This window comes from Marmota monax, unplaced genomic scaffold, assembly GCF_021218885.2.
Source record: "Marmota monax isolate L192 unplaced genomic scaffold, Marmota_monax_Labrador192_F-V1.1 WCK01_AAM20220418_F8-fsc00253, whole genome shotgun sequence".
NCBI classification, from domain to species: Eukaryota; Metazoa; Chordata; class Mammalia; order Rodentia; family Sciuridae; genus Marmota; species Marmota monax.
This window is the reverse complement of record NW_026695237.1, coordinates 1,702,674-1,727,302: the sequence shown is the minus strand read 5'-3', so window position 1 is coordinate 1,727,302 and position 24,629 is coordinate 1,702,674. Positions and strand designations below refer to the sequence as shown.

Genomic DNA, 24,629 nt, shown 5'->3' with positions numbered 1-24,629 from the left:
GGGGAAAGAGTTGGATAGGAACTGGACCAAGGCTCAGGAGAACAGCCTTAATCCTAGACCCCTGCTTTGGCTCTCAGCAGTGTTCTCCCAAGGGACTCCCATCCCATGCTCTCCTCCTACATAGGAAATGGCATTACCAATTCGTGCTACATGCTCTGCTTTCTTCACCTCCTGCTCGGCACGGGTCTTGAAACGGCTTGACGTGTACTTGTACATCCTGAACAATGGAAAAAGTAACTTGAGTACCGAGCCAGTAGGGCATGCAGCCAACCCAAGCAGCTCAGAAAGTACCCTGGCCCCTTTTGATGAAACAAATCCGAACTAATTTTACCGAACAAATTCAATTCCTTACTCCACTTGCCCCTTGGCCTCTGCTTTGGTTTTTTGTTTGTTTTTGTTCCTTTTTAAATATTTTTAGTTGTAGAAGAACACAATACCTTTATTTATTTATTTTTATGTGTTTCTGAAGATCAAACCCACTTCCTTCATACATGCAAGGCAAGTGCTCTATGACTGAGCTACAACCCCAGCCCTTTGTTTTTGATGTTCACCAGGGTGTCATTAATCTCACAGCAGAGACAAACCTCAGTAAAAAGACTGAGCCTTTGCTTTCCTGTGGAGCGTTCTAAAGGTCCCTTGACCCTAAAACTGAGAGACTACAATAGCTGTGCCACCCTCCACATATCAGAAAGCATTATATTGCTTGACAAGCTTAGATGGCTGAACTCCCCAACCTATCAGCCACTTGTCCCTCCCTCAGGACTGAGCAATGACTCAGATTAAAGGCCCCAACACAACCAGCACTGTCAGAGCCTTTCATACTGAATTACTCCCAACAATTCCCCAAAAAAACTCAGCCAGGCTCCAGCCCCAGTCAAGGTGGACAGGCCCCTACCTGGGCTTGTATAGGCAGCAAGAGAGCCTCTTGGTCTGCACCTTGTGCCCATGGATGAAGATCCTCATGCGGGGATCAATATAGAGCACAGCAGCATAGGCTCGGAAGGAGCGTCGCTCTGGCTTCCTGGAGGCAGCAAGAACAGAGTAGTGCTATCACCTACCCCTATCCCCAAATCCTAACCAAGGTCCCCACTGTAGGCCCTTTCCCTTTCCACCTTATATTTTAGCTTTTCTTGCCACCCTGATGGGATGCTCCCTCGCATGGGTACCACAACCTGCCCCCTCTTGTGTCCCCAAGCATAGGTGTCCCCCACAGCTCTTGTGTCCCCAAGCACAGGTGTTCCCCACAGACTTCACCTAGCCCTACCACTGCCCTACTGTGGACCCCTGGATAATTCCTCTCCCCTCCCAGGTCTCTGTTTCTTCTGTCAAATCAAGGAGGTGAAACAGGGGATCATTAATCCTTTCTTTAAGCTTTGCTAAGGAGCTATTGTCCTGTTGCCATGTGCCAAGCAGGCATGTGCTCTCAGTTGCATAAACTCTAATACTGCCACTGAGAGAAGTGCAGGGAATAAGCTCTCTTCTCTTATGCTGAAGCCACCTCCTAAGAGAATAAAGACTAGTTCTAGGACATGCCTCCCTTCCCAGCCACACTCACGTGCCCTCTGGGGAGGTTTCTGCCATCTGGATATCTCTTGGATTTGAGATTATGTCTAGTTCAGGCTCTCCGTTATCCATTAGTTTGAGATTAAAGATGATCACCAGTGTTCCTGAAGAACAGAAATCTTCCTTTTGTTCTGCCAGGCACTCCTGGCCCATGCCCACACTACTTGTGGCCTTGGATCTCCCAGATTCTAGGGCATGAGGCTCAAAGCCTGCTTACCACTGTCCCCAGGAATCTTCATGAACTGGGTCATCACTTCCTCCTCTGTGCGGAAAGGAGAGTACTTGTAGATGAGTTCTGTCTCGATGGCAAACTTCTCCACATTGTCTGTGACATGTTCCCGGGTCCGAGTATTCCAGGTAGGCAATGGAACAATCACCTTTGGAGTAAGCACAGATAGAAGCTGTGAAACCCCAAAACAGGCTTCCCCAAAAATATACAGCTATTTTCTCTCTTCCTCAGTGGTTCCACATTGCCCAGAACCTTAGGCCTAAGCTCAGAAGTCTGGAGGCTCTGTGGCTTCTGCCACTTCCAAAGACTCAACCTCTGGGATATTTCCTCTCAAGATGTGCTGGCTTCTGCCCCACAGTTCTCTAAATGGGCAGTTCCCTCTTTGGCATGACCCTAGCCATTATATTAATTTGGTAAAAATATTTGTAATTATCTAATAAATCTAAAGACACATAATAGAACCTATAAATCAGCAATCCCACTCCAGGGTAAATGCCTAGAAAAAAAAAAATTGTGCAAACGTATCAGTAACTAGGCCGATAGCACATGCCTATAATTCAGCTACTTAGGAGGCTAAGGATTGCAAATTTGAGGCCAGCCCCAGCAACTTAACAAGACCCTGTCTCAAAAAAAAAAAAGTGTCAGTAAACATATACAGGAATAACACAAACATCCACTATATAGAGGCTAAATTAAACTGATATATTTACACAATGGAATACTCTGCACTGATAAAAATGAACAAAACAGCTAGTATTATCAACATGGATGAATCTCATAAATAAAATGTTATAAAAAAATATAAAAAACCCTGCAGTCCAAGTCCATTTACATAAAACTCATAAATGGGCAGATGTAAACTACTATTTAGATATACACACACAGATAACAAACTGTAGACAAAAAGAAACGATCATCCCAAAAGTTACCTGAAGGTTGTTCCTTCAGGATGCAACAAGGAATATGATTGGTGAAGGCTCACAGAGGGTTTCTAACATTGGTCCATAGTGGCGACTGCACGGTTGTTTGTTTTAAAATTATTCTTTCAACTCTGTGTGTGTGTGTGTATTAATGCCTTCTTCCACATATATGGAACTTAGAATTATACCTAAGTAATATTTTTTAAAATCCTATTCTATCTTCAAAAAACCTTACCTCAAATACTCCCTAGTGGATTCACTGTGCCCTTCCCCCTTCCTCTGAGCCAGCAGTCCCTTGTAGAGCTCAGCAGAGGGCTGACTGAAGGAATTCTCTCAACACAGCAAAGCAGTTGAGGCACCTCAGGGATTCAAACCAGTTGGCCCACCCTCAGGACAAAGAGACTCTCTATCTGAAGTGCCAGGAAGATAAACTGTTAAGAGACACCACTGATTTCTAAGCTTTGCACTGAAAGTATTCAACCATGGGGCTGGTTTGGACACATTCCTCCTCAGCCAAACATGATCTTATTTTGAAATCTTGGCTGAGTTCACACTAGAGTACAATCCAAAATAGTGACCTTCCAGCACCAAGTAAGGAAGAGTTTTCAACCTAGCTTTTCTACCAAGGGAACTGATTTCCATTTGTGTACTATGAACTTGTACCTGCATTTTTTATCTCCCAATCTTTACAACAGTCCTAGGTGATATTGGCATCACTTTAAACCATGGCCACTTACTTCCAATGGCACCCATTCCTCCTATTAAGTCAATTCTCTTTCAGTTACAATGTAACCTCTCTCCCAGTTTACTTCCTACCTTTCTAGTTACCCTTCTTTGTCCTTTGCCACTTTCTCCTTCCTCTGAACTTTCAACGTTAGCCTGCCTAAATCCCAGGTCCTCTTCTCACTCCACTCTCTCCTTCAGAGCCCAGAGCCCAGACCTCCCACAACTCCAGATCTAGACTTGACTTTGCATGTCTGGAACAAATTTACACTAACCCCTTCACATGCCCCACTTCTATTCCCCACTCTGCTCCAGGTAGCCCACTGTCCCCACGGACTCCTTTTAGGCCCTGCCACACCAAAACCATAAATGACCCACCACCCCTCTCATCCTTTTTCACCCTTCCCTGATCAATCTCCACATCTGTAGATCCAATATCCTAAACAGATAATGACTCCATCTATGTCTCTTACCTCCCTGGTATGAGTCCCAACAGCCTACCACAACCAGGGCCTATCAGGTAGTTCACTCTAATACTTGGACCAGGAAACATTCCCAAACATCCCAATCCAAGCAAGGTTCTTCCATCCTACCTTCTCCAGGAAGCCTGCTCTTTTTCAACTGTAGTGCATCCCTCAATCCAAGTATGCCAAATGAACTAATGTACTGCACCAAAAAGGAAAACAAATCCACTGGCTTGCTAAGTAAAGACAAGAAAAGACACTCTGCTATTCACAGCATGAACTAGTTTGCTGTGACTAAACAGGACCAGAACAAATTCAATCACACCTAAGCAACAGAGAGGAATTAAACTGAAACTGTGAATTCAACTTTCTGCTTAGTGACACCCATGGACTTCTTTCTACAGAACCTCTCAGGCCCTTTTCTCAAGCTCTTACCTCCATTACACATGAAAGGAGGTAAGAATCCAGTTTGAGACTAGATAGACCAGAGAACTTCCCTAATCCCCTCAATAAGAATACATATGAGCAGATACATGAGTTACCAGGTCACAAAAAGAATCAATTAATTATACTACAAAAATGTTTTAAAGTAAAAATATTCTGGATTAACCCAATTTTCCAACATAGCAATAATCACTGGAGTGTGTAGCAGCCACTCCAAAAGTGAAACTAAATAGCAGTTGCCATTTAATAACAAGCTCATGCCAATGTTTTCCATACACTCATTTGTTTCACTATCTGCCCAGACCTTGAAGATTGTGTGACTTGTAGTTTCTGACAAAGGTAGTAACAGCAACATAGTTCCTCAAAAGGAAAATATTCTCAAAGCCCATTCCACAAAATCACTATCATCAAATGGGAAAGACATTGTTATTCCCATTATTACCATTAGCTACAATCTCCACCCACAGTCAGGGAAGCCCAAAATACTCTCCCTTATAACATAGCTCTCCATGGTGACACCCTCCACAGATGGATTCAAGCTGAAGATCTGGAGGAGCTGCAAATCCAACTCTTGATTTCTGCCATTTAACAGTTTCATTCTCAGAAACAAGACAGCTGTTTTCTAAGTGCTTTGAAATTTCACTTCCTCTCATATTATCATTTCTCTTACCTCTTCAACCAATTCATTCAACCAGATAAGCCTGTGACAGAGGCAAGTGCATCAATCCAACAACCCCAGAGAGCCCAGCACTATAAAGGCCTATGGACACAGCCTGGGCAGACTCAGGAAATGTGGTGTAGTGACTCAGACCACAAAGATGGAACCTACTTCATCAATGCCTTCTTCTTCATGAAAAGTACGAGACAGGAAGAGGCAAGTCATAGTGTCTTCCTTCTTGGTGAAGAGGATAAAATCCTTCCCAATGCGCATTGAGCCCCTGAAAGGGAAACAAGAAAACCAGTTGTTGTCCAAGAGATTCAAAGTTTACCTCACCCTCTGGATATGATTGAAACTGCCTCTAAAGGGCTCTTCTGAAGGCCTCCTTAGGTCCCAGCACCTGAGCTGAGCTCCACAGCCTTTGTTTCCTCTCCCAATTGTTCAACACTTTTTGCTTTGCTTTTCTGATAAGCCTGTAATTCCTCCATCTTTACCTACAACCTTCTCATCCACACTTACCCTCCATACAGGGCTCTCTTGCCATCCTTCTAAAGTTCAGTAGTTGTAGACCCATAAGCCCCCAGTAAGTCTCACTCCCAGCCTGTTACAATAAAGCTAACAAGTAACCCTGTGCCCTCAAGTTCCAGGTTCATTCCAGTCACACAAAAGTTGCTGTGTCTCTGATTGTACCACCAGCAGATCTCAGTAACTGATACCTTCACCATATTGACTTCTATATGGGCCACACCCAGTTTTCATCCTGTCCTTTCTTCACTGATCCAAGTTCCCCTCCCGTGAAATCCTCAAACAGCAGCAACATCCTGGAACAGCCCAGTGTCTATGCCTACAAGTCCTTCAAAATCCAGTATGAACCCACGGCTCAGCCAAACTTAGGTCCTAACAAAATAGAATTCTCAATAACCAGGAGGCTTGCAACTGGATTATAACCCATAATTATAGCCATCTTCTATCTCAGAATTGCTTTGCCACCTCAAGCTCATTAGGACACATGCAGGTCCTTACTTTTGGATGCAAGTGGTTTCTGGGAACTGTGCCTTGAAGATTTCCACAAAGCAAAAGTATGAGTAGAAATTAAAAAAAAAAAAAAAAAAAAAGTATGAGTAGAACCTAGTGCTTCCTTCCTGTTGGCCATGTTAAATTTTCTGAGGAGCAAGCAGAGACAGGTCTTTCCAGCCAACATGGAGCAGAGCAGAAGCATGAAGCACCACTGGGAGGACTGCCCATTCAACAATGAAGCTGTTTAGCTCCTTTCTTCTTCTGAACAGCTTCTGGGATTTTATGGCTATTATCTCATTAGTCCTCAAAACACCCCCGGGAGATGACGGAGGTAGGAAGCCTCATTACTGTCTTCTGTGTACAAAAACAAACCAGACTGGCATGCCAAGCACATAAATGAATGTCATGCCCCATTTCCCCAAACACTCAGGAAAACTCCCAGGACACTCTCCAGAGATGCCCTAGGGGCTGCCAAGTCCTGTTTCTCCTCCAGCAACCAAGGTTCTGGCAGGGCTCCTTCCCCTCAATTTCAGTCCTCCTCCCTGAAGACTGCAGGTAGCAAAAGGAAACACATTATCTTACTTTCTGGCAAAACTTGCCCTTACTCTAACATGGTAAAAACTCTCTTTGAGTCTCTTTCTTCCCTCTGTTTTTTATCTTGACCAGAGAGCCTGAATGATAAGAACCCCAAAACACCATCTCTCTGGTGGCTTTTCTGCTTCTCTGCCTAACTCTGCCACAAATCACCTCATCCTGAAACTTTCAATTTCTGAAACTGATTTCAAAATGACTAAACTGCCTACTCTGAACACTAGATGGCTCCATTTCAATGGGACCTTCACTAGTCTACAGGATATGCTAACGACAACACTCTCAACTTCTATAAAAGTTCCTTTCCAGTCTTCTAAGCACTTTCATAATGAGTCACATTTCATTTACTCCTGAACCTCCATGTGAGGAATAAGGTCGAAGTTAGAACTCAACTACTTAAGAAGCTGAGGAAGGAGGATCACAGGTTTAAAGCCAGCCTGGGCAACTTAGCAAGACCATACATGTCTTTAAAAAAAAAAAAAAAAAAATGCAAATATTTTTGTAAAAAGGGCTGGGAGTAAAAAGTTCATTGGTAGAGCACTTGCCTAGCATGAAAATGGCCCTGGGTTCAATCCCTAGTACCTAGAAAAGAAAATCCCCATTTTCTAAATTAGAAAACACATTCAGAAAGGTAAAACTGAACCCAGAGAACTAACAGGACCAGATAGGAGGCATCTGACCCTACAATCCAGGTAGGAAATCAAGATTTCCCACCAGTGTAAAAGACCTATGTGGGGTAGTTACAGCACCTGTATCAGAATTCTCTGGGGAAAGTCAAGCATGGTGGCACATGCCTATAATCCCAGCTATTTGGGAGACTGAGTCTAAACAATCATGAGTTTGAGAACAGCTTGGGCAACACAGCAAGACCACATCTCAAACGGGGTGGGGGCGGGGGGAGGTGCCACGGCACATGCCTATAATCCCAGTAGCTCTTGAGGCTGAAACAGAGGCATCTCAGGTTCAAAGCCAGCCTCATCAACAGGGCAAGGTGCTAAGCAACTCAGTGAGACCCTGTCTCTAAATAAAATACAAAACAGAGCTGGGGATGTGTGGCTCAGTGGTTGAGTGCCCAGGGTTTAATCCCTGGAATCAAAAAAAAAAAAAAGAAGAAGAAGAAGAAGAATCCTCTGGGGAAGATTCCTAGTGATTCATCATCATCACAGGTGATTCATTTCATCTGCAAAAAAAAAAAAAAAAAAAGCACACACACACACAGATCCCTAGGTCTTACCCAAAAATCCATTATAGAATGATCCCAAGAAAAATAAAATAAGAAACCAAAACCAGGCTAGGGATTCTCACAGCAATGATGCATAATCCTTAACCTATTTGGCATGCCTTATAATTGCAACTTACAAAGAGGAAACCAAAGCTCAAGAGGTAAGTTTAAACCTTAAGTTTGTCTGACTGAAATGGAATGGACAGCAGCTCCAGTTTTGCAGTCAAAAACACCTGGTTCATAGCCCTGCTCTGTATGTAGACAAGTCATTTCCCTCCTATAAACCTGTTTTTTTCAGCTGAAAATAACAGCAGCTACACATCATAGGCTACAGTGGGAAATAAATGAGATCAACCATTTTTTAGCACAGCGCCTTGTAAATGGTAAGAGCTTATTATCATCACATCTGGTTTCTGCCCTGAGAGAGAAATCACAAAGTCTAGGAAGAGACTCCTAAAAATCTCTTTGGAAGTACTTTCTCTTCTCCATATCCAAAGCACACTGCATGTGAGGCCGAACCAAGGCTACTGGCAGATTAAACCATCATCCTCTCAAATAAAATGTTTCCACGGCAAAACTTGAAATGTGACCCATAATTCCATTTGCACAAACTCCAATTCCATTAAATCTTATTTCATCCAAAGGTATGTGCAGCTGGAAGTGAGCATTTCAGAAATAGAAACCTTTCTCTTGGGGCTTCACTCAAAACCAGAACAACACATTCCAAACACTAAACAAGTGGAAACCAAGGGCAGAGAAAGAAGTCCCAAGGGAATTGAAGATAGTAGGTAGGTTCCTGCTATAGGCCCTTACAGGACATGTGCACTGAAAAGCATCCTCCAGGTGTGAGGGCGTGTGTGTGTATGTGTGAGGGCATGGGTGTATGTGTGTGTGTATGTGTGTGTGTGTGTGTGTGTCTCAATTCCCATGCCTGACACAAAACATAACATGCACCAGGGGCTCAGTTAAACAGCTACACCTTAAGCAACACCATTTCCGACATATCTTGGTGCCACAAGAGAACCACCCACATCCTCAACCAAAGGATAAAAATAAGAATTTCCAAAGAAGAGGTACAGTTAAAATAGTGTCAAGAGAAACCCATAGCCTCTCCCACCCCAATTTGTTTGGATGTGCATACTTTTCAATCTGTGAAGCAAAGTCACAAACCACTGTTCCTGATTCTCCTACTGTTTCAGAGTTAGAGGTATAGAAGGACAAGAGGAAGGACAGCAGGACAGCACCATTTGATTTTGTGTTGAGCCCTGTGATAGGCTTCTAGTATACCTACGATTTTAACCCATTCCCGTACTGCCCAATCTGGGTAGACTCAGGTGTTCGTTTGGCCGACTTGCCAAACTGGATTACACTGGCAGCATCACCTGAAGCAGCAAACACAAGAGAAAGTTAATACTTAGCATTTCTCTCCCAAGACCTTCAAAGTGAAATGTCTGAGACTTGTTAAGTTCAAGCATGGTTGTGTGTCTGCTAAAAAACTCCAAGGAAATTTGCAACCATGAGGCAAACTAAGGTAACCTTTGCCTGCCTGTCAGTACCAACACTGTGACCTGTTCTCTGTTAGCTGAAATGGTAAACAGACTGGGAAAGGCCTTGGTAGTTCTGGTTCCAGGATGTTGTGCAAGTTGATAAATACAGTATCAAGATACAAGTAACCTGACTGACTTCAGGCTGCCATTTAGATCCCATCTCCCATGTCAGGCCAAGACCTGACAAATACATAGAGGAATTAAGTCAGAGACTTCTTACTCCTCAGGTGGATTTATTAGTTACAATAGTGAGGCCACAGAAAAACAAGTTTACTTAATCAGTGTTTTGTAAAAATGGTTATATCCTCCTCCAAAGAAACAATCATCTCATCACTTACTTGGATCCATTCCTGCTCCATCATCCAAAAAGCAAAGCATAAATCCTCCTCGAAGGTCCTCTCGTCTTTCTGTAAAAGAAGTAGCTGCCTTTACTAGGCTGTTATCCACTAGAGGGTGGTAATGTGGGCATGAATGGAAGGTAGATCAGTGTGAAGTTTGCTCAGGTCAAACCTACCTTCTACTTCTAATAGCCCTAGCTAGTGCAAATTAAACTTCAGGTCCCCAGAGGGTGTGAATTACCACCAAAGGTTCTCCAGTGTGTTCTCCTTCATAACAAAAATTGAGAGAATCTATAACAAGCATAGGGACTACTGGTCCACAATAAAAACCACTGAATTTGCATATATTTCACTCAAACCTCAGTCATCTTCTGCCTCTTTCTACTTAGATTACTCTCACAACTTTCCCATACTATGGACCCTAGACATGTAAGTACTCTACTACACATTGTACCTCATCAACTCTGCTCCAACTCACCAGTGTACCTTCTTTTGTGAATTAAGTCTGGGATATTCTTCAGGCTAAGTAATGAAGCCAGACATAATATAGATACAGTAATAACATAGAATACAGTCATCTAAAAGATGAATTACTGTCTATATATGACCATCCCCAGGCTAACTACAGTTTCTGAGCTATCTGTATTCACTGTTACATCCCCTGCTAGCTATGGATCCTTGAAAGGGTATGATGACACAAGGTGCAGCAAGAAATGCTTGGTTCCCAGCTAGACCTGCCTGACTAGAAGGAAGAACAGTCCTTCAATAAGATACACAGCAACTGTGGCAGGGCTTCCTGGCCAACAGAAAGGGAATACAACAAGACTACTGCTGCAGTTTCAGTGGTTAGAAGAATCTCTTCTTTAGGCAGCTGCCCTGTACAGTAGCAAGTGGTAACCCAAAGTAGTCTGGGTCCAGCATGTCAGACAATGAAGAAGAGATTCTCAAATAGGGACAGGGGATATACTAGATTCCTAGGTGCCTTCTGACTCAACAATGGTGCAATGGAGGTGCAATGGAGGAACTAGTTTTAGAATTGGGGAAGTGCATGAAAGAGGGAAGGATTTAAAACAGAGATAGAGGCAGAGGACTCACACAAGCCACAAAAAGAAGCACTAAGGCCAATCTCCCTAGTATAGATGTTGTTCACAGCCCACTGCTTGGCAAATAAATAAAAGTAGCACTTCTACTAAAAGGAAGAGGACAAGCCCAACACTGCTTTGGAGCCTGGCCCCTAACAGAGGATTTTTTAAATCTTACCCAAGCTGCAGTTCACCAACTTTGTACAACTATCTATACTGACAAATCTCAGTTTAAAATGCTCTTTGTCCTCCCCTCAGGCTAAAATTCAGGTGAGTCATGACTGCTCACTATTAAAAAGACCAGTTAATGCAATTTAAAATACTATTTCAGAAGGGCTATAAACCAGAGAGATTTTCAAGTATTTTTCAATGTTCAGGAAGCTAAACATTCATTACAAGTGCCTCTTGAAAGTTCAAGGGCGAGGGTCTTCCTGCTCATACTATTGGTAGATTAAAAAAAATCTCTCCCCATAGCAATGCTTCTTATCAGAGTCTGGGGAATCTAAATGAGATGTGAAAAGCAGGAAACAAGAAAAATGCAAAAGTCCATCAAAGTTTCTATCTGAAAGAACCAAAGTATCATACAGAGACTCAAATTGGGCCAGGTACAGAGCATGGTAAAAGCCGGTATTCTAACTCTAGCCTAGAGATATTTTACTGTGCTATTATGCCTGGGTCTGTGACAGAGACAAGAACGGAGAACAGAGCAGGTGTGATCACTGTCTTCAAGGACCTTATAGTCTAAAATAGTCTAATCTTTGCTACTTTCTGCAGTGGATGACAGAGGAAGCGAAGAACAGAATTTAGGGGCTCAGCTATAGTTCAGTGGCAGACCGCTTGCCTAGCACATTAGGTGCTGGATTCAATCCTTAGCACCACATAAAAAATGAATTAAATAAAGGCATGTTGTCCATATACAACTATTAAAAGGAAAAAAAAAAGAAAAAGAAAAGGATTTAAAGCTGAAGGAGGCTGGGGGAAAAAACAGAGAGAGCAAAAGACAGTATGCATAACAATCACTTGAGCTTGTGAAAGTACAGAATCTGGGCTCTGCTGAAGTCTAATAGCATAGGTCTCAGGATGAGCTCAGAATTTCATTTCTCCCAAGTAATACTGAAATTTCATGGGTGGATCACCCTTTAGAAACATTGATCTAGACTAAGCCAAGAGAATTAAAAGAAGGTGTCCCCGCTCAAAACTATCTTCCCAGACATTTCACCATAGAGAGTCATCCCTAATATCTAATATTTACTTTATTCAGATATTAGGTATCAACTAAGGATATCAGGTGTCAACTGAGTGATACCGAAGGCTCCAAGGAAAGGTCTGGGATGAAGGAAAGGGAATGCTGGATGGAGAAGAGTCTAAAGAGAATGGGTTGAGTGCTCCCCCTCCCATCATACATCTTGGAAGCAACAGAAAAAGCAAAGACCAAACTGCTTTTTTTTTTTTTTTTGCAGCTGTGCCTCAGATTCTGTTAGTGCTATTTAAATCTGTTAGAACCAGTTCAGAAAGCTGCACTTCTAAACTTCCTCCAACATGGCCAAGTCTGGCTTGAAAAACAAAGTCAGTGAAGGGAAGACAAACAAAATGAAGCCATAAGTCAAAAGCCAGAAGTGATAAAGTAATGGCATCCTTTATTTATGTAAGAGTATGCAGTGCTCTGCTGAAAAAATGCTATCCAAACTCTTCATTATATTCTGCAATCTTAATTTCTGTTTCATTTACTCTATTTTCCATTTATTGTCCTGGCATCACAAAAGAGATTTTTCTTAAGAGATGGGAGCACTACCCCAGAAAATTTAGAAATGGTCAATAAAAACCCAGAGACTACTTCTGACAGACACATTATTATGGTCTCAGTCCAACTAATAAGAACACTTTGGGTAAATGAACAAACACCTCTGTACTTCAAAAGACTGGCTTCTTTTTTTCCCTTGTTAGGTTTAAAGGCAGTATTTAAGGTGTAGTTTTATGGTGACTTCAAATTACATCTGATGTCTGGGGAAATTTTCAAGATCAATAAATCCAATTTCAGAATAAGAGACAAGAAAATACTTTTACCCATGTACTAACAATAAAAACTTCAAAGTACTAAGATTAGTACTGATTCCATTGCTTTGATTCCTCTTGTTGAATGTGTTAATAAGGCCCTAAGGTATAAAAGAGTAAGTATAAAAGTCAAGGCTCCCAATTTTAAGATACATGGAGTAAAATCTTTTTCTGAAATGCTGTGGTGCTTGATGCTTCTATTATACCACTTAATCCTTAACTTTCTTGACGGTTCCCTCAAGATCTAGTTATCTTTCTCTAAATCATCTGTACTGTGCTGTCTCTCCAATTAGAGACTAAGTTTTTAGAGCAAAAACCTTACCTCCTCCTCTCTGGTCTTTTCCCAAAGAACAACTGGAGTAGCACTAAGCACAGAATAAATGTACAATGGATTTTTTTCATTTAAATTGAAATGCAACTGTTCTGCATTCTAAGTGTCAAGAATTAAATTTCCTTGCTTGGAGTAGAGACCCAATCTCTGCTTTATCATCTTTGCAATGTTTAAAACAGCTACTATCTCTTTCAGAGGTAACTGTTACCACTCCTGAATGCACAATTTGGATGTGGCTTGGAAAGGTCCGAGGATTTAGTAACCATCTTTTAACATTTTCTATTGTATCCCCTTTTCCTATTATTTTCTTCTAAAAATAAAAGGAGACTACTTCAAATACTTTGATGGAGTTTTTTTCAGCAGGGCACTTTCAGAATTTAAGTAGTATAGATGACATGTAGGTATTCTAATATTTTCTTTGGTCCAAAGTATATTAGCCATGAGAAATCATCATATTCTATCTAGCAAGTCTTCATAATTGCATGACATTGGAGATTCTGATAATTACTTAGTTGTATGCTTGTTCCCACTTATCAAGTGGGTTCATAAAAAAGGGGTTATTTGATAACTGCGTACTCTCACATAAAGAAACTTTTCAGAAGCAAGACAATGTTACTTCAAATAAAATCTCAAACCTTCCAGAAGACTTCATAAAATAGGAGGAAAACATCACACTAATCAAATTGGATTTAAAAGCTGTCTCTATTTTTTTTCTAAATTTTTAGAATTCAAATGACCAAAAAAGGTGCTGGTTTAAATTCCAAGCAGGAAGAAAGCAAACTATTAAAGAAAACTAAAAGGCCATGATAACGACTAAGAATTCTTCCACTGTTACAACCACTCTCAGAAAAACAGAATCAAGTAAGCAAAACAATACAGGCTTCCATAGCTTCAAATCCCAAACCAAGCAGTCCTATTCCTGATACCTCTGCCTGAGAACATCTTTGCAAACCCAATGCCAAACCCAGTTACCAGTTGTTTTCTTCAATACCAAAAACTATCCAGATTGGAACTGGTGCCTACCACAGGTAGTAAAGGAAAAACTCCAACAGGATCGATCTCTCCTTCCTAACAAGACAACCAGTACTTGGTCATTTTATTCCCCACTACAATTTTCCATCATCCACACAAATCCATGTATATAGATTTGGACACACAGTGTTCTTTTCAATTTTCTTGGTTCTTATAACAAGCCTGACCAAAGCTGCACCTTTTCTACCTATGACCTAAAGTAACCGGGCCATCTCCACAGGCTCCAAAAACCAGTATTTCTCACTCATTTCTTCTTAGGCACAGTAATAAGTAATTAAAAAAAAACTAGGCATTAGAAGAAAGGTCTAAAGTCTGACTTACCTGCATAAATATCAATTCTAGTGGCATCAGCATCTCTGCAAAATCAAAAGGGAAAAAAGAGAAAAGAAAAAAAAAAGATCCAAATGAGAATATAAAATATCAATCAGCAAAAAAAAATTCCACATACAGTTAAAGCTTTACTTTCACATTTGGCAACAAAATTTTCCTTATGCATCTGTGAAACACTTCAGGATCTTCAAATTAAAATGTATCCAGAGCCTGGATACATTTTTTAAATAGTGATTTCTTGGTGAAAATATCTAAAGAATCATTAAGAACATTTTCCTTTACACATTAAGAAATGACTCAAATGTGTTTTTCACTTACATGACTATAATCATAAAAAAGACGTTCTAAGAATGTCTTGTTTTTCCTTCTTATTGAATTTTTTAAAAATAAAAACTACATAAGCAAAATAAGTAAAACTCAGAAGGTTAAGTGTTGTATGTTTTCTCTCATATGTGGAAACTAGAGAAAAAAAGGAAAAGAAAGGCTACGGAAAGGATCCATTAAAACCAAAGGGAGACTGACAGAGGAAATGGAAAGGAGAGGGAATGATGCTAGGAAGTGACACTGTTCAAATTACATTGTTATATTGTGTGCATGTATGAATATGTAATATCAAATCCTATCATTATATTCAAATATTATGTACTAATAAAAAATGGGAATAAAAAAAAAAGGAAAACTATAATCTCAAGACCAGTGAAAATTTGTATACATACACAAAATGTTATATACACTGCAGTCAGAAAACCAATCCTGAGTTCATAATTTTATCCTCCCTGACATGAAAGGAAATTGGGACATCTCGACTCTAACTCATACAAATTCAGTCATTAATGAAGGCTCCTAAAAAGACTTGGAAATAATTTAGTCCAATCTGCCAACCAGAAGCAAGGAAACCGAGACATAGTTCACTGGTTTTAAATGCACAAAATCCACACAGCACTGGGGCAGTGGCTCAGTGAAAGTGCACGCTTGGCATGAGTTCAAGTCCACACAGCTATATCCATTCTCAATAATATATAAAAAAAATTAAATTTGAGATTGGCAAAATGTGTGCCTGAACGGGTAAATATTTCCACGAATTTCTATTTTACCATATGGTACACAAAAAAGCTGCCTGCCTCAGCACACCATGGTCTTGCTAAGTTAACAAGCAGGAAATTAAAACAAATTCCATTAAGAAACATTGAGTCAATCAGAATTAAAATAAAGTGGAAGTTTTCTGATAGAATACAGTGTTATCTAGCACAACTCCATAAACAACCCAGTTAATAGCAACAAGTAATACTAGTACAGGTTAACTGTACACACACTGGAAACTATAAGCAAGTTCACTAACTGGAGATACATTTAGAACTATTTCTGTGGACAACTCTTACTCTTCCTTCATTACTCACCAACACTGGTCAATAAATAATGCATTTGAATTTTCCATTTGCATTCAAGAATAAGGCTACTTGATACTATAAAATTTTGTTTTGTCATAAAATATTATGTTATTTTTCATAACAATTATAAAATTATTGATTTGGACTAGGATCTCTGTCTATGAATAAACCCAAACTTCTATTCAGTCTTAGAGTTAGGATTCCATCACTCAAGAACTCAGCAAAAAACAGTGTTGAGGGCTGGGGATGTGGCTCAAGTGGTAGCGCGCTCGCCTGGCATGCGTGCGGCCCGGGTTCGATCCTCAGCACCACATACAAACAAAGATGTTGTGTCCCCCGAAAACTAACTAAATAAATAAATATTTAAAAAAAAAAAAACAGTGTTGAAGAGTGTTTCCTTCCAAGAACACTTCTAAGAACGGAAGACATTTTGATAAATAGGAGTCCCCTTATAATAAAACATACATCTGGAAAAGACACAAAACTCTTGCATAGTTTTAAAGATATTAAGTGGCAGAGCGAATTAAAATCACAGCTTATCTGAACAATGAATTTTGACTCCTAAATTTTTATCTTAATTCCCTGCTTTTCACAATTATCTTGCTCTAATACACAAGGAACAGTGGTCTGGGAGACAATAAGTTCACTATTTTTAGGCTAGAACACAAAGAGCAATGAATGAATTTAATTAAGAAACAAGGTGAAAGCATCAATTAGTGTGCTGTTAAAAGTACTTTTAAAAAATTTTTTAATTTTTTTAAGTTATAGTTGGACACAGTACCTTTATTTTTATTTATTTATTTTTACGTGGTGCTGAGAATTGAACAGTGCCTCACATGTGCTAGGCAAGCACTCAATCACTGAGCTACAATCCCAGACCTTAAAAGTACTTTTTTTAGAACTCATCTTAGGAGATATAACTATTACAGATATGTTTTCCTCCAAAGTCTCCAGAGAGCAAAAGCCACAGTATCCCCAAAAGTTTCCATTCCAAGGGGACTCATACGTTAGAAGACTACATACCTTGCATTATCAACCAGTTCAGCAAGAGCACCAAACAAGAATTCATGAGTGGTTCTGAAAAGATAAATAGTCAATACAAGAATTATAAGTTGAACTGACTCCTGATAAGTCAAGATTATAAAATATTTAATTTTTTAAGGAAAAAAATCTAAAATTTCCATTTGCTTTATTGATTTACACAACTGAAATGTAACTTCTCCACAACTCAAGCCTTTCTAGAGCTAATTCCACTTAATGTGTTATTCAGTCCCACCTACTAAGAAATATTTATTCTTCCTATTTTGAATTGAGAAACCCACCCTAAGCATTAAAAGGTTCCTATATGTAATAACTGCTAATAGTAATATTCTACCTAGAAAAATGTCTGTTTTTTTCATTGCCTTAACCTCCTGTTAGTTTTTGCATATCTCACAGGAAAATTTAGGCATACCATTTATGCAGAGATACCTTTACTGAGTTCTGAATTAACTTGGTAGTTGCATATTTACCCAACCCAAACTTTCAGCACCCTCCTAAAGGAAACAACCACTAGCTCCCTCCTTGAAGGGGTTAACTCTACCAGAGTCCCTAGGACCACACCAAGTTCTTGTCCAACTAGAAGCAATTGTTGAAGAGGGTCTTGAATTTCTTCCTTTAAAGTGGACAAAGTTGTATTTTTAGCCAAAATTTGAGAAAGTCAGGATCAATGTCATTCTCTTTCAAAAAGAATATTTTTGCTTATAAATTGCATAAAAGTAATAAGTTTCCTTTTTTTTTTTTTTACTGGTAGATGACACAAAGGTATTGATAAAGTAAACTGCTAACAAGTTATTCATTGAGCATGCTTAATTTACATGTTAAATTGTGCCATTTACCATAATAGTTCTAAATAGCTATGAAAGTAGTGTATATCCACATAGAACCATCTAGAAAAACCACATGGTTTTTAAAGAAAGTACAAAATCAACCCAAAAAATTCATTACCATCATCAGTTGTTAACAAATACCCCAAAATACCCAAATTATTCCTGCAGGCTTCTTCTTCTTTTTTTTTTTTTTTGCATGAAAAATTTCAGCCAAATTTTCAGAGTGAAAATTTCTAAAAATTTAGAATCAAAATTAGATAACCAGCATCATTTAAAATCTCTAGTCACTTACCATACTGTTTCAAACAAACTGTAAAACATTAATGTATAAGATAAACACTCATAACTGAACTGTACAGGAACACTGGGTCTTCCTCAAGTAACTCATTTTTACAAATGTGAATTCTGAATTAAATAAAACTACTGGCTTCTGGAATTTAAGAACTACTCTACCCCATGAGATCAGTGAATATCTCTGTTGCTAATCCAAAGGATGGACCAATAAATAATATATCGTAATAAGATGTAGAAATTTTATCACCAATTCACCTAAGAAAATAGAGCTCAACTTCTTCTGGCTAAAATCCACCTCTTTATTATTTTACATGAAAGAACCAAGTTTCTAAAAGAAAACTTACCTAAGTCATATCTTTAATTATTAAAAATATTTTAATCTTTAAGATTACCATTTTAAATTGTTCAAATTATGAATTAGATAAACAAAAAAAATCATTCTGTATACTCTACAAAAGAAATAGGGAGAAAAGTGCTGGAAAATTAAGGTAATGCAAATTAAAAGTGAATTTAAACCAGGAACAGTGGAATATAACTATAATCCCAGCTATTCAGGGGGCTGAGGCAGGAGGATCAAAAGTACAAGGCCAGCCTGGGCAAAATTAGCAAGAACCTGTTTTCAAAATAAAATAAAAAAGGCTAGAGATTTAACTTGGTGATAGAGTACTTACCTACTTTCCGAGTACTTACCTACTTTCCCTACCAAGTAAATTAGTTTTTTTATACTATTAATTTTTTCAACTTTAAAGATTGCTATACAAAAACATAAAATAACCAATTCTATTGCAATATTTCTCATTTCAACATGAATGTGTACTTTAACATAAGTCAGGGAATCTCAGAAATACAGTTGCAGGGTAGTTGGGGGGGACTGGAAAAACAACTATATAAGACAACAATTTGTACCAGAATGCATTAAACTCTGGGGGGGGGATAAAAAGAAGAATGCTGAATAGAAATTATTGGAAAAACTAATAGACAAACCAAAAATAAAAATAGCAACTATACTTCAGCAATATATATTTCTGATTGTTTCACATGGAAATGAGACATTTAGACTCTAATAAGCAGATCTTAAAAGGGCAAACACAAAGCATCTCTATCTAAATTTTCACTGTCTCTGTACAAAGTGAGAAACACGCCTTGTACATTTAGAACCTAACAAAAAAATTCCAAACAGTCTTCGTTGTTCTACATAGCATCATTGCCATTCTATAAACAAATATTTCAGATAAGTTAACATTTTTTAAAACATAGTTAAGGGATATTTTTGTGATAGCAATACACATCACAAAACGAGCCTTTTGTGATAACTCATGGAACATCAAAGACAATGCTCAGAATCTTCTCTAGAACTCCAAATGATTAATAGTGGATCTTCCAGATGTTACACTCAGAATTGTATTTCTTAAAATCATAGAAATAAAAAACATACCAACAAGTTCCCTCTTTCCCAAATAATATTTCAAAGGTATACTCATTGCTAGCTAGCACTGATGCAGAATGGATAAGTAGCAAAAGAAAATATTTTCTTCACAGAGCTAAAGATCCTTTGGCATGTAAAGCAAAAAAGAGCAACCATCTGGAAAAAGACATTTTAAAAATAAATTCTTCTGCTTTTAACTGATCGTGGCTTTTATACCGCTCATGCCACAATAAAAAGTTTTCTAGCACAGCATTTCTACCGACAAATTCACATGTATGTAAGCTTATTGTGTAAGGAAAATAGTATTCTTGTTTATGATGTCTAAATTTAAAGCACTAGATTACCCACAAGTGCAACACTCAGCGGGGAGTTACTGCTGAGTTCTTGGACGTATTGACAATATTTAATTGCAGAAAATAAAGCTGAGAATTCTGGAGCAACCATTTTACACTCAAATGGCGTTAATATATTTAGAGGGTAAACCTATGTTTCAACTGGCTCTAAGTCATAAGAAATTGAAGTCTCTGGAGGTTCCCCTATATTCACTTCACATATAGATAAAACAACCCAGAAATATCATAACCAAAGTAAGTTATTAAATGTACCAACAAGAATAGACACAAAAAGTAACCATTTTACACTTAAGCATCTAATTCTATTAGACCACTAAGAAGTATGGCAAACCAAGTGACTTAAGATATACATCTCATGTTAAAGGGATGTCACTATCGCTATATCAGAAATAGCAGTCACAAAACTCACTACTAAAAAAACTCTAACACGGGCTGGGGTTGTGGCTCAGCAGTAGAGGGCTCACCTAGCATGTGCGAAGCTCTGGGTTCTATCCTCCGCACCACATAAAAATAAAATAAAGGTACTGTGTCCAACTACAACTAAATAAACAAAATATTTAACAAGAAAAAAAACAGCATAAAAAGTCTTTAATGTAAAAATCTTTAAGATATCATCATATAAAAAATACCAATATTAAAAGAAACTAGACTTTCAGGCTATCATGAGAATTTCCCAGACCACCTTTTGTCCTTAACACTGATGCAAACAAAGAATAACTTCTAACAGTTACCATAGGACATAATACAAAAAAAACAATTTGACACATTTACAGTCTCCAACAAATTCTGAAGAATTTACTAAGAATTTATCTGCATTATGACTAACACCAAACAGCAAGTTGCTGCACTGACCAAGTATTTGTTTACATAAAGCTAATATAAAAAGAATAATCACCACTTAATGTTTACCATATACAATGGATGAGCTAAGAACTTCATAAACTTTAACATACTCTTCATATACACTACCAGATTATCCCCCACTTGTGGATGAAGAACCCAAGGTTCAAGAAGTTGATTTGCTCAGGGACACAGCAAGAAGTCAAACCTACGGTTGGTTGGCTCCCAAGCCATCTTTTCACTAAACCACAATGATTTTACACCGTTCTAGCCTAGGGTGTAAGCAAAGCACAATTTCTTTCATAATTAACAATATGGCAATATTATAAATGTCAGACATTCTAGAATATTTTAAGATCTTAACAGAGCAAAGGTGGTTCATAAGACCAATCTCTCCTTCTTCAAAGTTGACTTATTGAACTACTTAATATATCAAGAGTAATAAGTCACATGATGTGAAAATTCAAATTTTTCAATTTCCTCTAAAAATGAACTTCCAATCAAGCCACCAAGATGAAGATCTCTCTTCAAGTTAGCTACAAACAAAAGGCTTAATGTTGGTGTTCTAGGATCCATTCATTCTTTTGGTAGGACTAGTAAAAAGTCTAATAAAGTAGACTACCTAGTCCTATCACAGTAGAACAAATTTGAAGGTCAGAGCTATGATCCAGATAAGAAATTCCAGAGCTTTCAAAACAATTTTCCAAGCTTCTGTTAAAGCAAGTGGGTGGTTCTGTTTCAACATGTGTAAATAAAATTAACAGAAAATTCTCCAACATCACTTTATAAACAACTTAAGTTTGCTCGTTTGCCTTGGCATTGACCACCTATTGCTTTTTGTGGGTGTTTTTGGGGGGTATAGGGGATTGAACCCAGGGGCACTTAATCATTGAGCTACATCCTCAGCCCTTTTTATATTTTTATTTTAGAAACAGGGTCTCACTAAATTGCTTAGGCCTAAATTGCTTAGTCTGGCTTTAAACTCACAATCCTCCTGCTTCAGCCTCCCAGCTGCTAGGATTACAGGCATGTGCGACCATGCCCAGCTTCAGCTATTGTTAATAAACTACAAAACAGAATAAAAAAGAAGGGGGGGGTTTACATATAATCCTCAAATTAGAGACTCAACTGACATACATTAAATTTGAAGACTTTTAAAGTGAGAAGTGAATCTTTGTTTTTTAGACAATAGGCCCTTGAAAGTAAAATGGATAGAAGCAGCACTGCCTAATGGTTAAAAGCACTAAAGCACTGTAGTCAATAAATCTTTTTGTCTTAAACCCTGGCACCTTTAATCTGCCAATTAGCAATTGTGTAACTGTTAGCATGTAATTTAATCTGAGCCTCAGTTTCCTCAAACACAAAACAAAAATAATCCTTATCCTGCAGGTCTACTTTACAGATTAGACAAAGCTTAAAAGTTACTGGCATAAAGCAATTAACTGCTGTTAACTATTATCATTATTATATTGCATAGTCCTTGATTAAGCTGGAACCCAAACTTCTGAAGTCCAGTTCATGGTCTTCCAAGATTATCATAAAATCTATAATTCCAAACTTGCCCTATCACTCCAAAACTCAAAACTGAGACAGCCATTTTTCCAACAATCACCCATGAACATCCTAGTGGCCTTCACCTACTTGTTCTTAATATGGCAGGTCAAATAAAAAGGATACTCAAGGTTTTGCCCAAGGCTCTACTGGCACTTTTCATAATGATTTCATCTAACTAGGTTCCAGATTTATCTTTTGTAAATGTGAGAATTTGAGTAGATGGCCTCTGTGGTACCTTCTCTAAAATGATATTCAATAAAAAGCTTCCTAAACAAAACCAAACCACACCCTCAGCACTTGGCAAATCACTTCATTATTCAGAAAAAAAAAATTTATTTCCTTGATCAGAAAAATAACAAAAATATTACAGACATTATGGGATCACAAATAATACTGACTTTTCCTCAAATGGCTAAAATTCACTGTACTACTTACTATTGGATCACTGAAGTCTACACTCTCAATTCTAAAGGTGGTTCTTAATTGGGAACCATTCATTTAGCTGTTCAAAACCTCCTCTCCAGGTACTAAAATGGTAGAATACTTACCTTCTAACAGGTAATATATGAAAATGCTAAAGTAGTTTTGATCCCACTAGGTAATTTCAGAGAGACTGGGTTTACCCTAAAATATTCTATACCAAATTGGAGTGATTGTAACTTGTGAACTCAAGAACCACGAACACAGTTATTTTGTGATTTACCACATTTGGGGAAAAGATTATCTAAATCAATGAAAACAAGTTGCCATTTCCTGCTGAACTTATACAAACTGTATTGTATGTACAGGAACCAATCTCCCAAGAAGCTAAAGACAATCGTTTGCTGAAAAAAAAAAAGAATCTTCTCATAAGTTGTCTCTTATGTTTTTGTCTTCTTTTCTTGTTAGAAAGGAAACATTTGTTATAAACCCAACTGTTTAAGCCGTTGTCACTAAAAGTTGAGTTGATGCTAAAATAGTTCAACTTTTGGCGATCCGAAGAGGAGTACTTGATGGATTCCTATTAAATACTCAATACATTGACTCCGAATAACTAGTTTGTATTAGAAAAATTTGATCCCATAAATGAAAATCAGATTCTTCTGGATTAGCAAGAAATATTTCACTGATCTCAGTTCTTCAACAGAGCTCAAGACATCCTATGATACATCCCAGAGTGAAAAAGCAAAAATTTCTGGGGAAAGGATTTCCATATTAGTAGCAAGGAGTTATTGGTGACCTCAGAGGCACCTATAGAATACTTACGAATTTGTGTGTAGATATTCAAATGTTAGCTGAGCTCGATTCAGACTGCTATAATTTGTGAAAGCCATAACTGCAATGAGGTCTCCAGTCTTTTACCCAGGGAGAAATATATATAATGGAGCAGATTTTCCAGGATTCCGTCCAGTTAAGATTACGTCTGTGCTCCTTAATGACAGTTGAAACAAGTTACCTAGTATCTATCCAAAATATATTCAGATTTTTTAAACAGAAATTGATCTCAAATCTGTTTTAATCTTCTCGTTGACTATGATGTAATATTTTGGAAAAAACTACGTCATAAACCTGCAGTCCTAAAGAACTTTCAGAATTAAGTTTCGATAATTCAGACAATCCGAGTGCAAAGTGGATTGGTCCAGAAGTAGACAGTCCTTGAGTTGGCAGTTTGTCACTGCTTCATCTTCCAAGTCTTCGCGTTCTTCGAGGCTTTTTTTAATTTTTTGTTCCCCTAAATTTCCTTTACTAATCCGGAAATTTACCAATCCGGAAATTTACCCACTTCTGTCATAAAACTGAACATTCACCCATGTCTTCGCCACCAGGGATGCCAGTCTTTATATAGGCCCTAGGCTGGAGACCGCGACGTCGATGTTGTACATATGGCGCTAGCTTTACCACTTCCCAACTGAAAGAGCTGCTAGGCACAGACTGCGATTTCTTTTTTCAAAACCCGACCAAACCTAGCTTGCTGTCCCGCCCCAATCTCCACAGGGTGGTGGGTCAAATTACCTCACACTGGCCCACTGAAACGCCTCACAATTAACCCGCCCAAATCACCTCAGGCGGCCGCGCCCCTCCCCCACTCCCCTCAGCGGCCTCAGCCCCTCAATCCCTTCCCGGGCCTCGGTCCTGCGGCCGCCTCCTCACGAAGAGGAGTTAGTCTCAGTTTTCAAGGCCCGGATCGAGGGCAGTAGCAAGCGCACCACCCGATCGGGCGTTGCCTGGAGCTCGCAGCTGCCTTTGTCCCTCCCCGCGGAACTGGAACCCAACAACCGCAGCGCGCTCTTGGAACCATGTGCTGCCTCCGCCTCCGCCGCCTCCGCCGCTGCCGCCCGCGCGCCGCGCAGGATAAGATGACAGGACTCAGAGCCACGAAATTC

General features: G+C 38.9%; 1 protein-coding gene across 2 annotated transcripts in view; it reads right to left on the bottom strand.

The window, feature by feature from the left end:
- Window positions 1-24,273, bottom strand: part of Morc2 (MORC family CW-type zinc finger 2) — a 37,805-nt gene extending 13,532 nt beyond the window's left edge. Inside the window, exons 1-10 of one of the 2 annotated variants that reach the window (XM_046439510.2) lie at window positions 23,512-24,273; window positions 16,955-17,008; window positions 14,535-14,569; window positions 9,717-9,785; window positions 9,123-9,213; window positions 5,173-5,281; window positions 1,781-1,940; window positions 1,556-1,667; window positions 896-1,021; window positions 138-217 (exon numbers count right to left, since the gene is read on the bottom strand). In XM_046439510.2, coding sequence (XP_046295466.1) covers window positions 138-217; window positions 896-1,021; window positions 1,556-1,667; window positions 1,781-1,940; window positions 5,173-5,281; window positions 9,123-9,213; window positions 9,717-9,785; window positions 14,535-14,569; window positions 16,955-17,008; window positions 23,512-23,579 — 904 coding nt within the window. In that variant the 5' untranslated portion in view covers window positions 23,580-24,273. The remainder of the gene's footprint in view (window positions 1-137; window positions 218-895; window positions 1,022-1,555; window positions 1,668-1,780; window positions 1,941-5,172; window positions 5,282-9,122; window positions 9,214-9,716; window positions 9,786-14,534; window positions 14,570-16,954; window positions 17,009-23,511) is intronic. The other variant, XM_046439509.2, reaches the window with a different exon arrangement.
- Between the last annotated feature and the right edge of the window lie 356 nt (window positions 24,274-24,629).